At 37.9% G+C, this 15,453-nt stretch overlaps 2 protein-coding genes across 2 annotated transcripts; both read right to left on the reverse strand.

The window, feature by feature from the left end:
* Positions 1-328: 328 nt before the first annotated feature.
* LOC123642060 (olfactory receptor 6) lies at positions 329-1,285 on the reverse strand. Its single transcript, XM_045556987.1, has one exon. The coding sequence runs from the start codon at positions 1,283-1,285 to the stop codon at positions 329-331; it is 957 nt and encodes a 318-aa protein (XP_045412943.1).
* A 10,943-nt stretch (positions 1,286-12,228) lies between these two features.
* LOC123642061 (olfactory receptor 6-like) lies at positions 12,229-13,173 on the reverse strand. Its single transcript, XM_045556988.1, has one exon. The coding sequence runs from the start codon at positions 13,171-13,173 to the stop codon at positions 12,229-12,231; it is 945 nt and encodes a 314-aa protein (XP_045412944.1).
* Between the last annotated feature and the right edge of the window lie 2,280 nt (positions 13,174-15,453).

The following is a 15,453-nucleotide window of genomic DNA, read 5'->3' on the forward strand; positions in this document are numbered from 1 at the left end:
AACAAGTCAAAATTAAATAACCTCACCAACAGGAGCCTAAAAAGCAGGTAGATAACAACTGATTATTTTTTAACGTCTTCTTCATAAAAAATAAAATTATTAACTATTTTATTAATATATGCCTCTTAAGAGTTTTCGCTATTTCATCTACTGACCTATAAAAGGAAGCATTTAATTAAGGTCTGACAGAAAAGGAGATTTTCTTTGATCTCTGGCTCTACATCCCTAAATCATTGTACTAAATCAATGTGTTTATAATTACCGACTTTCCTCTAAAGAAGGTGTTTTTGAGGTTTAGTCAAATGAAAGAAGGAATGTCTGAGCATCTTTAGCAAAAAGAATCTCTCAAGAACAGAGCTCGGCCAGTTGCTATGGTTTTTCTGATGGCATCCTTGACCTCCTTGTTCCTCAGGCAGTAGATAACAGGGTTGACCATAGGAATAAAGACTGCATATATGGCTGAGATTAATTTGTTAGAATTAAATGAAGAAATGGCCTGAGGTCGGACATACATGAAGATCACAGCTGTGTAGAAGATGACCACCACTGTAAGGTGAGATGCACAGGTAGAGAAGGCCTTCCGCTGCCCAGTGGCTGAGGGTATGTGCAGGATGGTAGAGACAATGAAAGCATAGGAAAGGACAGTGGATGAGAGAGGAAACACAAGGATGATGATGGCTAGCACAAAGTCTACCGTCTCAGCCATAGATAAGTCCATGCAGGCCAGTTTAAGGATAGGTGACACATCACAGAAAAAATGGTTCAAGATATTATTGCCACAGAAGGCAACTTGGGAGATGAAGTATACCTTTGCCATGGAGATGGTAAAGCCACTCACCCAGGAACTGACGGTCAGCTGGACACAAAGCCCTCTGGTCATCATGACAGGATAGTGAAGGGGCCAACATATGGCCACGTAACGGTCGTAGGCCATGGCAGCCAAAAGCACACATTCAGTACAGGCGAGGGACATGAAGAAATAGAGCTGAGTCATGCATCCCAGGAAGGAGATAGTATTGGGATGGAGTAGGAATCCAGCCAGCATCTTGGGGACTGTGACAGACATATACCAGGCCTCCAGGAAGGACATGGTACCCAGAAAATAGTACATGGGCTTGTGCAGGGACCGAGTGACCCGTACAGTGAGGATGATAACCAAATTTTCCAATAGCACAAACAAGTAGGTGATGAGGAAGAGGAAGAAGAGCAGAACCTGCAGCCAGGGAGCAGTAGGGAAGCCCACCAGGATGAACTCACTAATATTGGTGATGTTTTCCTTCCACATGGTTAGGACACCAAAAGACAAAAGTATTTAGTAATAATAGCATCAAATTGAAGAGTGAGATCCACATTAGCAGCATGGGGTGCTCGGGTTACATGTACTTTATTGTTACACTTAACCCAGTTGCCATCCTCTAGACCCTGGGTATGATTTGGGAATTATGAGATGCCACAGATCCTCTCCAGAAATACAGGAGTCAGCACAGGATCTGAAAACAAATCCACCACAGACACAAAGCTAAGAATGTCAAAGCAGAATCGTGAAGTCAGATTCAGGGTCCAGGCCTTTGGCTCTGGATCAGGAAGAGGTCTTCAGGTAGTACTTGGAGTAAACACTTTCCTTATCGGCATAGTCCCAGATTTCAGAGGCGTTTGTAAGGCAGCAAACCATAGTGTTTGGAATAAGTGCCCAGGATGGTGCGGAAAGCAGGGCAGTTAAGCAGGGAAGTTCAAAACCTGGAGAAAATAGAAGCAGCATATTAATTGGAAAAAACTCTCCTGATCAGGAGAGTCCCTAACTGTGGCCTATTCCTCAGCTATGTTGGATGTGTTTTAATATTATTTGAATAATAATATTTATATATACAAATATAGTAGTTATATACTATATATGTATATATAGTTATATATATATATATGGTAGTTCCCATTTACTCTCAAATTAATTTGTGTGATTCACCTATGTCCTATTCAAAGACTGGCTCAAAATTTTTGTACTGCAAGAAGTGACACTTGATTAATTTTATCTACTCCTTGACTGAAATGCTTTCTTATTATGGACACAGTCTGAAGACAATTTTTACATAAGCAGCCACCTTGGGAGCAGGGAGTCAGGAGGGCCAACAACTCAGAAGGGTCCTGGGCTTCTAAGAGCACAATATGATCTGAGGAAAGAACTGAAATTTAAAAACACATTCTTCATAAGTGGGGATAAAAGAAAGAGAAAAGTAGAGATACAAATTGGCTTGAGATTATAAATAAAATGAAACTGGCCAGGCCTATAATCCCAGGGCTTTGGGAGACCAAGGCAGGTGTTTGAGACCAGCCTGGGCAACATAGCAAGATCCCATCTCTACAAAAGATAGAAAAAATTAGCCAAGCATGGTGGTACTCATCTGTAGTCCCAGCTACTCAGGAGGCTGAGGTGGGAGAATTGCTTGAGCCCAGGCATTCAAGGTTACACTGAGCAATGATCACACCACTGCACTTCAGCCTGAGTGACAGAGTGAGACACTGTCTCTAAAATAAATAAATAAATAAATAAATAAATTAATTAATTAACTAAACACTGAAATACCTCTTCAAGGAGAACAATAATAATGAAAGGTAAAGGCAGAATTCATCGAACTAGAAAGAAGAAGATGTGGAATTTTCTAGACATTCACTAATTATTTCTGATTTCTGTATACTTTGTGGCCTAAACCCCCTAGATCACCAAAAATTGGTTATATATGTTGGAAAAATTGCCATAGTGAAATAGGAGTTAAATATGACTGTTTTCTCCTCTAAGGATAATTATCCTTTAGTTAATTTTAACAACTCTCTCAGGGAGGTAACTTTTGTCCAAGAGGTATAAGGCAGTATGGAAGCACGTAGCCTAAATTCAAACAATTACAGAACAGATTGTGAAGGAATTTTTATGTGAATGCACTCTCAGTCATGTCTGATCTTTCAGGAATAATAGAAGAAATGAGTCACATGACAAGAGATTCAACATGGACAAAAGGAGCCCCAGTATTTAAAGGTGTACTAAAACATTAAAGAAAGTACATACTAGTGTGACTAAATAATTGGAAGGCCTGAATTCTAGTTCATGTTGTATCATTTATTCGCTTTATAATCTAAAGTAAACTTCAACTTGTCTAAACTTTAATTCACTTGTGGGTGAAGAGGGGCTATATTATAATACTAAAAAATCCAACAAATCATGAATGCAGAAATTTATAGCATTGTTAGTGCTTATAACCCTCCATCTGTGGTAGATCCCATTTCTCAGGAAGCTTATGTTTCATATATCCTATCTATTTCTGTATGTTAAATCTATTCTGTTCACAAATAGTCACTGAGTACCCACTATTGAACAAGCACTATTCTAGACATTTAGAATACCACAGTTAACAAAACAGACAAAAACAGGAAAAAAGCCCTGATCTTAAGTAATTACATCCTAGCGGAGGGAGACAGGCAATAAACAAGGAATGCAATAAGGATATTGATGTAGGAATTGATAAATTCTATGGGAAATATAAATAAACCAAAGTAAGGAAAACAGGACTGCCGGGAGTGGTGGCAGTTTGATATTTTAAATAGAATGGTAGGAAGAGGCCTCACTGAGCTGAGTCATGAAGAAGGTGAAGGCATTAGCTGCCTGGCTCTCTGGCGGAAGAGCTTTCCAGACAAAATGAACAGGTAGTCTAGAGACGCTAAAGTAAGGCACAAAGTGAGGAACAAGGAGTCCAGTACGACTGGAGCAGAGCAAGCAGAGGGGCAGAAATGAAGTTATAGAAGTAAGGGGTCGGGGAAGTGATGATGAGCAGAGAACTGTGAGCCTTCTAGGCAGTTGTGAACATGTTGGCTTTTACTGAGTGGACTGGGCAACTTTGGAGGTTTTAAGCAGTTGAGAAATATTATTGATGTTTTAATAATTCTTAAAAATCTTATTCATGTTTTAAGATTCTTTTGGCAGGTCCTTCTGATATGAATCATTTCCTACAACTTTTAAAAATGGTCACTGAATGGTCACTCACTTTCTAAACATAATCCTCGTGTTCTTTACTGGTCATATTTTTGTATCTTCTTCAGAACCTCATATCATCAATTAACCCCTCTCTTTCCTTTCTTTCCACTGCTTACTTCCTACTGCTGCTACCCCTCTGGCAATATCCAGGTCTTTCCCATCTTAAAAATGTTAGTTTCCCACTCCGTTACCCCTCCTCTCATTCCATTTCCTATGCCTTTAACACTATCATGGGCCGGATAGTTCCAAGCACAGAAAACACCAAGAGAAATAGACATAGGAGCAAAGGAGGCATTATAACATATTGTGATAAATATTACAATAGAATATTGAGTACCGTGGGAATCCAGGGTAGAGATTAATTCTTTCTCTCTGGAGAACCCAGAAAGTCATCACCAAGAAGTGTCATTTGGACTGAATGAAGCATTGTAGAGTTTTGGAGGGGAGATATACATTAAGGAGAGAAAATAAAAAATGCATAGGCACAGAGTAAAAAGATGAAAAGTTAATGGTGGAATGATTCGCATTTTGATTAGAAGGAATTGGTGGCATGGAGGAAAGAAACAGATAAAGTACCTTTTCCTATAACCTTCTACTAATTCTACCCATTTCTGCACACTGAGTCCTGCAACATCTAACAGAATATCTCTTATCACATTGACTTCATGTGGAAAATGTCTCTCCTTTTATCTCTAGTATCTACACAATTCCTGGTCCATGCTTGGCATTCAATAAGTAAATGCTTTCTGATGTTTAATTAAGACCAGATGTCTCAACAGAATAGAATGACAGTTACCAAAGGCTGGGAAGGCTAATGGGGAAGGGGAAGATAAAGTGGGGATGGTTAATGGGTGCAAAAATATAGTTAGATAATTAGAATGAACAATATTTGATAGCACAACAAAGTGACTATAATCAGTAATAAGTTAGGGTATACTTTAAAATAACTAAAACAGTGGAAGTAGAATGTTCTTAACACAAAGAAATGCTTGAGGTGATGGCTACCCCAATTACCCTGATTTGATTAACTCACATTGTATGCCTGTATCAAAACATCACATGTACTCTATAAAGATATACAACTATTATGTACCCATAATAATTAAAAATAAAAAAAAATTAAAAAGACCAGATGTCTCACCATACTGCATTCTGTTTATTTCTCTTTAGGAAGCTGGTGGAGTAGGTCTTCTTGGTTGAGTCTGACCTGGAGATCCTGGTTCAGTTGTCCAGTGGTCAGATTTGTGGAGAAGTGTCCGAGGTGATGGCCTACGTCACGCCATGAGCCTGTGCCTCTCCCCCTGAAAGGAGTTGCAAAATGGTGACAGAAAGGGAAAAGGAAAAAAAAAATTTAAAGTCTTTAGAACAGCCTAATCTAAATCCCAGAAAACTGCTGTTCTATGAAGTTCAAGATTTCCATGACTTTGTAATTCTCCTTGCCTGGGAAAGGCTCTGGGCTCCAGATGGATTATAGGGAAATAAAAAAATTATTCTGCTATTAATTCAAAAAGAATGCAACATCAATTCATGTAAGTGGTAAGACCCTTAAATTAAAAATTCACAGGTTACTGCTGGGCCTGTTGGATGCCGCTGTTGGATGCTAAGAACCCAAGATGGAAGAGATTTTTCTGTTCATAAATGTTTTTTTCTCTTTCTATATCTTTTCACTGCATGTTTTTTCCTAGTCCTCTCTCGCTTTCACTATAGATCTGTTTCTCTGCCAAGACCCTGGGCTGGCTTTTTATGCTGACTCCTCCCATAGTCTCACCCAGACAGTACCTAGAGCTGGATGAGTCCACAGTAGCAGTACGCCCACTGCTCAGCAAGGATGACTGTTCTTTCAAAAGCACATCCCTGGGGATTTGATTCACAAATGCAATAGGATTTTCAAGAGCAAAAATGACAAAGAAGTTAGAGAAATCTCCCTAGTGATCTCCATAGGTCAACAGAGAAAATACTAGGTAATTATCAGATGGAGAAACAGAGAAGAACAGCAACAGGTTCATGGCAAATCAGCCTGGTGACTGATCCTAATCCTAGTCTTAAACCTTGATTTTCCTTGCTCTCTCTGTACAAATAGCTATTATACATGACCTGTTTCTTTACGATATTAACATTATTTGGAGGAGATGTTGGTGAAAGGATCAAAATACAGAAAAGAATGATTTAGCAGTGTTGATATTGCATATTAAACTCCAGAAAAAAGCAAACTTTCTGTCCACTCCTTCCACCTAATCATCAAAGACACAGAATTATACATAGGGCTGGGGAATTGAGCTTTGGTGGCCAAAACAAATTTAAAAGTTCTTTCTCTAATGCAAAGGGATATATATGTATATAACCAAAGTGTTTGTACCCTGACAATATTCTGAAATTTAAAAATTAAAAAAAATAAAAAAATAAACAAAATAAAAAATCAAAAGTTCTTTCTTCAGTTTAGCCCAATTTTGTCTCTTTTATCTTTCAAGGAGACTTCCCTTGTCCTAAGATTGTTTTACATTGCTCCTCTCTTTCCTGTCTTATGTTAATAGTCATTGGGAATAGCCTGAGGGAGAGACTTAAAAGGAGAAGTATTCATTATCAGAGATCCAAGAAGAAAACAAGCCCCAAGCCCGGATGAAAGCAAAGGAGAGTAGGAGATGAGGCAAAGGACACATGGAACAGGGAGCTGATGGTATTTCTGCTCTAAACTAGACTGCAGCCTTCTAGTTCCTCTAACTTAATCTTTCCATCTCCTGTCACCAGCAGAATGATGGATGATCAGACTGTGGGTCTGAGGAGTACAAAGAGACTTCTTACGCTTTTCAAGATCTAGAAATTAGTCAGTGGAACAAGAAATGACCTTTGTCTTAGATCTGGCCCAGGCCCAGTTACCAATTAGGGGATTGAGGATAGAGATTTAATGTGTGACAAAAATGTGTCTTTGCGTACAACATTTCCTCTTCATATATCTCTCTTTGAAAACAGCAAGTGAAGTGGTAGCAGCTTAAGATTATTGTACAGTATTTGGAGAATTTCTCAGTTCTTTGTTAAATGCTATTCTATTAAAGATAAGACAAAAAAATATAAATACATTGGTAAGGAGAATTTTGTTGTCATCCTTACAGCACTCATGTAAAGATATTTTGTGCACTAAAATTCATGGTCCAGAAGAAAGATCTTTTTAACTTCTGAATTTATTTTTATAAAAACACTTAGAGAGCTATAGATAGTACATCAATTTATTCATTTATTTAGTAGCCTTATTAGAAATAAAAGTAGGTAAAATAATTATAAGATTCAACAGAGAAACACAGTTATTAGTATATTTGCTTTGTTATTTTTGTCATTCATCTAATGTAGGGGTTCATGTGATATTTTTCCCTGTATGCTTATGAAGAACTCTGCTTCTCAGCATTCATTTACTGATTTGGTTAATTTGGTTATTAACAGCTGAAACATGGCAACTCCAGGATATTCCAGATACTTTAGGGCCTAGTAAAACTGTGATAAGCAGACATAAATTCTGGTCTCTTCAGTTAGGCGGAAGGCCAGAGTCCACCCCAGATGCAGAGAAAAGAAAGAAGGCCTCGTGATTATTGACTGTATTGATGATTATCTGCTAGCACAGTACAATGGGTGAATAATCAGAGTGACCTAAGGCAGGTCCTAGGTCCAAGGGAAGGGGGAGTCGATTTAACAATACTGCCCAGCTATATGAAGTTAAATTTTACAATGCTTATTTAGGTTGTAGGAAATTGTACTTTGTTCTAACTGATGCTATCTGCTTCTGTAAACCTGCTTGCTTTTTACTCGATTGTTTAAAACAGTTAATCAGCTAGGACCGGAGGGTCTTTAGATGATCTTATAACCTTGAAGCTGGAAATTGTTGCCTAAGATGTCCCAAGGTGTATATGTTTAATGTTCCACGTGGTGCAATGGTGAAGGGTATACAAGTTGTCACAAAACCCGTGCTCAGGGCCGCACTCCCAGCTCGGTGGGATTCCCTGCCGGAGAGCGTGCCGCTGGCCAGCTAATAAAGACTCACTAAATTTCAATCAGTCTTTTGTGGTTGACTTTCTCACTCTGGTCCATAACAAAAACTATCCAATCTCTTAAACCAGAAACCTCTCTTAAACCAGAATCATTACAAGGTGTAACTCCTTTGGGTCAGTACTACCCAATCAGATGGCTAAGGTCATCTGTTTTAAAAATGTGAGGAGTACCACGGGTAAGGCCATAAGGACATCTGTGAACACATAAGACAAACTCTTCACAAAAAACTGAGACTTACATTATTAATAATAAGCTGTGTGCCTGCTCTGGCTAAAAACTTCACGTGTGTTATGTAGTTTAAACCTTCCACCAATTCTATAAAATGTTATTAGTATTTCCAGTTTTTAAACAAGAAAATTAAAGTTCAGGACAAATAATAATTTTTCTAGGATGACTGTAATAGTCAACATTCTATTACAAATAATGGAATCCACTCTAGATATTTTAAGCATAAAGGGAATTTTGTCCTTGTAAAATCATTGAGATGTTTAGAGAAAAATTCTTTAGGCTGAGCCCCAGAAGCAATTTTCAGTCCAGAACACCTTTATCTCAACCACAGTAGAGAAAGTTGCTGTGGTTGCTGCTGCTTCTCTTGGGCTGATGAATCAGAAGCTGCTGGCTTTAAAATTTTTGCCATAATCCACATCTGCTAAATGGATGCCCCATAGCCTGCTTCGCTCTGCATGTGACATGTGTGTGAATCAAGTCTAACTCTTCTAGATTCCACACACTAAGTGAGATCACATGGTTTTTGTCTTTCTGTGCCTGGTTTATTTCACTTAACATGATGTCCTCCACGTTCATCCATGTTGCTGCCAATGACAGGATTTCCCCCCCTTTTAACACTGAACAGATGGAGGAATAAGATTAGTGATCTATTGCACCGAATAACGACTACAATAAATAATAATACACTTTATATTTCAAAAGTGCTAAGAGAGTAGATTTTAAATGTTTTCACCACAAAGGTAAGTATATGAGATGATGAATTTATTATCTTGATAAGAGAGGAGGGGCAACCTAAAAGGGAAATAACAGAGGGGTGGTTCTCTGGGTAGTAAACTTACTCAAACTAGCTCTGGAGAAACTAAGTGCTTCCTAGTGGCATATGGAGTCTTAAAATAAATGACATAAAATCTGGGCACAATATGTTTAACAACTGAGTTTAAATTTGCTGACTGAGTTAGCTCAAACATCTCATAATCAATTCAATTTGGCAGTGGCATCATGTGGATGGAAGAAAAATAGGAGTTATTTATGGATAAATACTTAAAAATTTAAATGTGAAACAAATGGTTTTGTACTTTATTCAAGTTCTGTCACATATTATACTTAAGTAGAAAATGAAGATGATTATGTTATGTTGTTGATTTCAAACTCTAAACATATGAGAGCTTTTAAAGTGGTATATTTATCCCAGGAATTCTCACTGTGATTTACTTCAATTTGACTAATATTAATCAAATGCCATATCAGTCAGGATCCCAGAAAGAAACAGAAAGCAATTTCTGCTGAAATTTTTGAGTAGAATTAAATGTCATGACGCTTCACAGAGTCAGGCAAGGTGAAGACAAACAACAAAAGATGTTGAGCCACATAAGGACTAGAGCACAGAAACCCAGTGACAGCTGCAGCCTTGGAAGGGTTTCCTCTGTTTCAGGAGTTATAGCCACTATCAGAGTCACAGAACCCAGCCAGGGAAGAAATCCCATGTCTTTTCTTACTTTGAAGCCTTCAATTTCCTGCTGCTGCCTCCCTTGGCCCAACCAAAGTGGAAGCCAGAGGCCAATTGAACCAGAGCAATACAATCTACAGGATCAATTTTGATTACCTCCTTGGAGATGGGATATGCAAAAGGATAGAGGAGTGCAGAGAATAGAAAACTGGGGGTTGGGAGTGAGGAATAGAGAATGACCAGCACAAAAACCTATAGCAACAGGTACTATGGCAGGCACTGTAGATACAATGATTAATGATTAATAAGGTTAGTTCCTACTTTAGAAGAACTCACAATATAATGGGGAAGTCAAACAGATAAATTGATAACTGATACCTCTTACTCAGAATGAAAATATGCTGCAGTGAAGGCCAAATATTCAATCAACTCACTTTGTTCCTGCTTCACCTTATCAATGACTACCATTCACCTGGCAGAAGTGCTACAAGTTGGAGAACTAGTGGTTGCAGAAACTGAAAATGCCTTTATGGAATTTACTGTATATCCATAAAACTTTTCAATAAGAGAAAATTCACATATTGAAAGATTTTATTGTTTAAGATCAATCTACTTCCTCATGTGACCTGTTTCTTCCTCATGCCCTTTTATGCTCCAGACATGCTAATTATCTTCCTGTTCTTTCAATGTGCTGTTATCGCTTTTGACTCTTGGCTTTTCCTCTTCCCACAACCCCTGACTCTCACTAATACTCATCATTTTCATCTGTCTAATTCCTTCAAGTGTTAGCCTAAATGCTACTCCTGCTAGAACATTTTCTCTTCCCATCCTGGCCATCTACCTACCATTTGCTTCCATAGCACCCAGTTCTTTTATCATCACATTTATAACATGTAATATCATTGTGCCTTTATCTTCCCTGCTTGTCTCTAAACTATCCGAAGAAAGAATTTTCTTCTATTTGTTTTATTCACCATTATATCCTCACAGACTATTATAGTCCCTAATAGGGATACAAGAAATACTCAATAAATAAGTGAGTAAGTTAAGCAAGGCAAGAATCAATATGTCATAATCATTTAGTACATTAAAGTGATTAGTATCATCAGAATGGATGTTTCATATTGGGGTAAGTAAAATACAAAGTTGAGTTGGTAAAGATGGAGAGAAGATATTATTGAGTTTCATGAATGCTAGAATAATTCCAAAATAAAAATAATAATAAATAAAATTATTAGATCCCATTTTTTTCAAATCAAGAGTAACTTTATAAGAGCACTATATAAGGACTATTAGTTAAGGTATATTGAATAACTTTGAGAGTGGCTTAGATAAAAATGGGAGACCAATTCTGGACTCCCACTTAAAAGGGTCATTACATACAGTCAGAGTAGCTCTTCCTCATTATTTCTTGTATACTCAGTCTCAGTTTAACGAAAATTTTTAGAATTTTCTCTGATATACTACATTTCTTTATCTAGTCAGCAGATGTTCCAATGATATCTTATATTTTCATTTGCCTTAGAAAATTTTGCATTTGTTTTTCACCTAATTTGTATGTAGAACCTATATTATAATGATATATTGAGGGTTTTGGCTCAGATACATATAGATGTATGATATTGCACTAGTTTGCTGATGTAGTCATGATATAGCATGGAGGACCACCAGAATTCAAGAGCTCAAAAGAAAGTGTCTCAAGAGACACATTTCAACTGCAAAAGCTGCAGTAATATCAATTCTTTCATCTCTCATGAAACTATTGATTTCACTTCTATAATGAGAAATCAGCTATTATAGTTCTAGAAGGAGCCTCAAATTAGAAGAGGATTGTGAAATGATCAACATTATTATTAATATCAGTAGTAGTCCATCATCACTAACCTAATGCAATCACAATCACCACTATCGCCTCCATCACTAACAACACCATCATCAGTTATCCTGACATCTCTATATATCTTAACCACTAGATAGCTTGTTCCTTCCAGACATCAATGTTTTTTAGTTAATATGACTCTAGAACTACTGTCACAGAATTTTAGATATAGAGAGAATCTAATACAGTGGATTTTAGAGCTGGACTCCCTGGGTTCAAATAATGGCTTTGATATTAATTAGGTGTGCAATATCAGACAACTTATTTAATCTCTCTGTGCTTCAGTTTTCTGATCAACAATATCAGGCGACTGACCATAAGTAACTTATGTATAATGTGCTAAGAACAGCACCTTTTTTCATTACATATTTATTATTATATTATTTCAAGGTACTTATTTAGTATCTACAGTATATATTAATAGTAGCTTATGGTTAAAACAATAAATATCAAATATCCGGTTTCTCCTATAATTTTTCCTTTTTTTTCTTTACTTTTCTCATGCCGTGATTTGAAGAGTTCAGGTCAATAGTATAGTACTAGTAATAAACATGACCATGACAAATGTCATGGGAATGACATCTTGCATGGGACACTGTCTCTTCCTCAAGGCAGCAGGGCTCAGCTGAGCAGGAGGCAGTAACCACCCCTCAAGGTCTTTTTGATAGCATTCTTGACTTCCTGGTTCCTTAGGCAGTAGATGAATGGATTTAGCATGGGTGTGAGAACTGCATACACAGCTGAGATTAATTTGTTGGAATTAAACGATGCAATAGCTCTGGGCCGGACATACATGAAAATCATGGCTGTGTAATAAATTATAACTACAGTGAGGTGGGATGCACAGGTGGAGAAGGCCTTCTTCCTTCCCTGGGTGGAAGGTATACGCAGAATGGTGGAGACAATGTAGATATAGGAGAGGACAGTGGTGATGAGAGGGAACACAAGAATGACAATAGCCAAAGCAAAGTCCACTAGCTCAGCTATGGACATGTCTTTGCATGCCAGTTTGAGGATTGGTGAGATATCGCAGAAAAAGTGATTCATAACATTAGAGCCACAGAAAGCAACATGTGAAATGAAATAGACCTTAATGACAGAGACCGTGAAACCACTCATGTAGGAGAAAGCCACCAGCTGCATACAATAACTTGTGGTCATGATGACTGAGTATCGCAGAGGGTGGCAGATGGCCACATAGCGGTCATAGGCCATGGCTGCCAGGAGCACACACTCTGTGCAGGCAAGTGAGATAAAGAAGTATAGCTGGGTCATGCAACCCGTGAAGGAGATGCGCCGTCTCTGCAGGAGGAATCCGTCCAGCATCTTGGGGACTGTGACAGAGACATACCAGACCTCCAGAAAAGACATGCTACTCAGGAAATAGTACATTGGCTTATGCAGGGAGCCAGTGACCCAAATAGTGAGCATGATAACAAGATTCTCTATTACTATTAACAGATAGACCACACAGAAGAGGAAGAAGAGCAGGACCTGCAGCCATGGGGCAGTGGGGAAGCCTACCAGGATGAATTCACTGACTAGAGTGATGTTTATTCCCAGCATGACTAAAAGCACTGAGCGATATTGAAGTCTTCTTCAGCAACACCACAATTAATGAAGACGGCTACGATGTCAGACAAGAGATGGAAGTAAGTCCATACATCAGCCTTCCCTGTGAATGAGACTCATAAAGTAAATTCTGTTAATAAGGACTCTTCTTCAAATGTGAAGCACATATGTTCATTAAAGTTTTTTGAGTAAAAGTCTCCCAGAATCAAAATGCACTTCCACTCCAACTCTCTCTCACCAATGACAGTGATTGGAATGTCGATATTTATGTCATTCCCAGCTCTTCTGTCAAAGAACATAGATATATTTACCTCTCCCATGTTGATTCCAGTTCTCCATTTAGTTAGGAAATCACTGCATAAATATTTATTCCTGCCTGAAAGGAAACAGGGAAGATAGCATCCAGTCAGAGAAGGGTCCAAAAGTTCAATATTTGGGTGATCCCTGGGCTTTGATCCAGCACAGTTTCTTCAAATTATAGACTGAGGAAATTTTAAAATTATAATAACTATTAAAATTCTTTAATGATTCCTGCATTGACTTCACATAAAAATGCAAAGGCTTAGTTATCAAACATAGGAGGCAGTTCATATTTTGATCCCCACCTATTTCTCTAGCCTCATCTCTTGTGACCCTCTAAATAATGTTCCATGGCAAGGGAGTGAATGAGGAGGTGCTGAAATACATATTATTGGCACCACTGCCTCTTTTCCATAGCAGCACACATTGGCAGAGTTTAGCACTCTTTGCTGGGTAGGAGAAGATTGTCCCTTACTCTCAACCTCCAATCTACACTTTACTGATAGTAATAGTATTTAGTTTACTAACAAGGAGTTCCTGGGCTAGTTCCTCAATGCCTTTGACAAAGAGTTTTTTTGGGGAAAAGAAACTGGTCTGGGAGCAGGGAGGATCTAGTATTACCCATGATCTAGCCCCAGTGGGATGCAGCACCAATGGAGAGGACCCTACTCTTTAGAATATTTGTAATAATCCACAATTACATCATAAGCCACACAATTTACAATACATTCGCCTCTGCATAAAATTTAATAGCACTGACTTTAGTGTTAGGACAATATTTCAGTCTTGTTTTCATCACATAGCAGTTGTGTCATACTTGAGAGATCACTTAACAATTATGTTCTTCCATACCCTCTTCTATAAAATGGGAAAAATTATAATAATGCCTACCTGAATGGACTGTGTTGTGAGAATTAAATGTAGTAATGCATGGAAGGCACTTAACATAGGACTTGACCCAAAGTTATTTTCTATAAGTATTGTTATTATGTCACATGAGACTCATACATATTTACTTAATTATATGTGCTCACATTTTCACTGACATGTATTTATAAACACACAGTCATTCATTCTCTCTCTTTTACTCACTTTTCTTGCTATATTCTGGGGAATAAAATAAACCAAGTTTCCTGGAGAACAGGATTATAGCATCTGTGAAAATCTCTTGAGTTATACATCACTCGTGACTTTTTCCTAATTGACTCTTTGATGAATTGCTTTTATTACTTAAGCACACCCCTGTTTCCATTATATTTTCCTACACTTTTTGCAACATATGAAACTCCAGAGGTCTATGGTTTAAAACATGTAGGAATACAGAATCATCTCATTTTATTGCCCTTGTTTTAAAACCAAAAGCCCAGAGCTATGGGCTTTCTGTGATATCCTAGGTTAAACAAATCCTTTATTTATGCTATAGGACTTCTTTTATAGTTCTGTATGTGCTTGTACTTAATGGAAAATATCAACACTTACAGACTTCTTCTATAACAAGAAATGTATTCTTTCTGCTCTTGTCCAACACTACCTACAAGATCCAGACCTCTCCACATTTCCCAAACTTTGAGTAACGATGTACTGGATCTTCCTTTCCCATTTCATTCCCCAGAATACTCTTTCTCCTGTTTAAGAATGATACTTGCAGCCACTTTGCCAAGTCCTTCATGATCTTTCTAGAAGTTTTCACCAGGAATCAGTCAATTTCTCTTGGTATCTCCAACCACTCATCATGGTCCATCTGTCCTTACTCTGAGAAGTGAAAATTCTTCAGAAATCTACACTGATCATGAGAAAGTAAACTGGTCTGCAGATTCTTATGCTCTAAAGAACCATGTATGGTCCTTGCTTCGCCTACTTGGTAGGTACGGCAGCTCTAAGGCAAGAAGACAAGAGCAGGGACAGGATAATATATTCAGCACTTGCCTACCCGTTCCTGTGTCTTTGCCCCAGGGGCCAACTTACACTAAGTCT

Source organism: Lemur catta, chromosome 7 (assembly GCF_020740605.2).
Source record: "Lemur catta isolate mLemCat1 chromosome 7, mLemCat1.pri, whole genome shotgun sequence".
NCBI lineage: Eukaryota > Metazoa > Chordata > Mammalia > Primates > Lemuridae > Lemur > Lemur catta.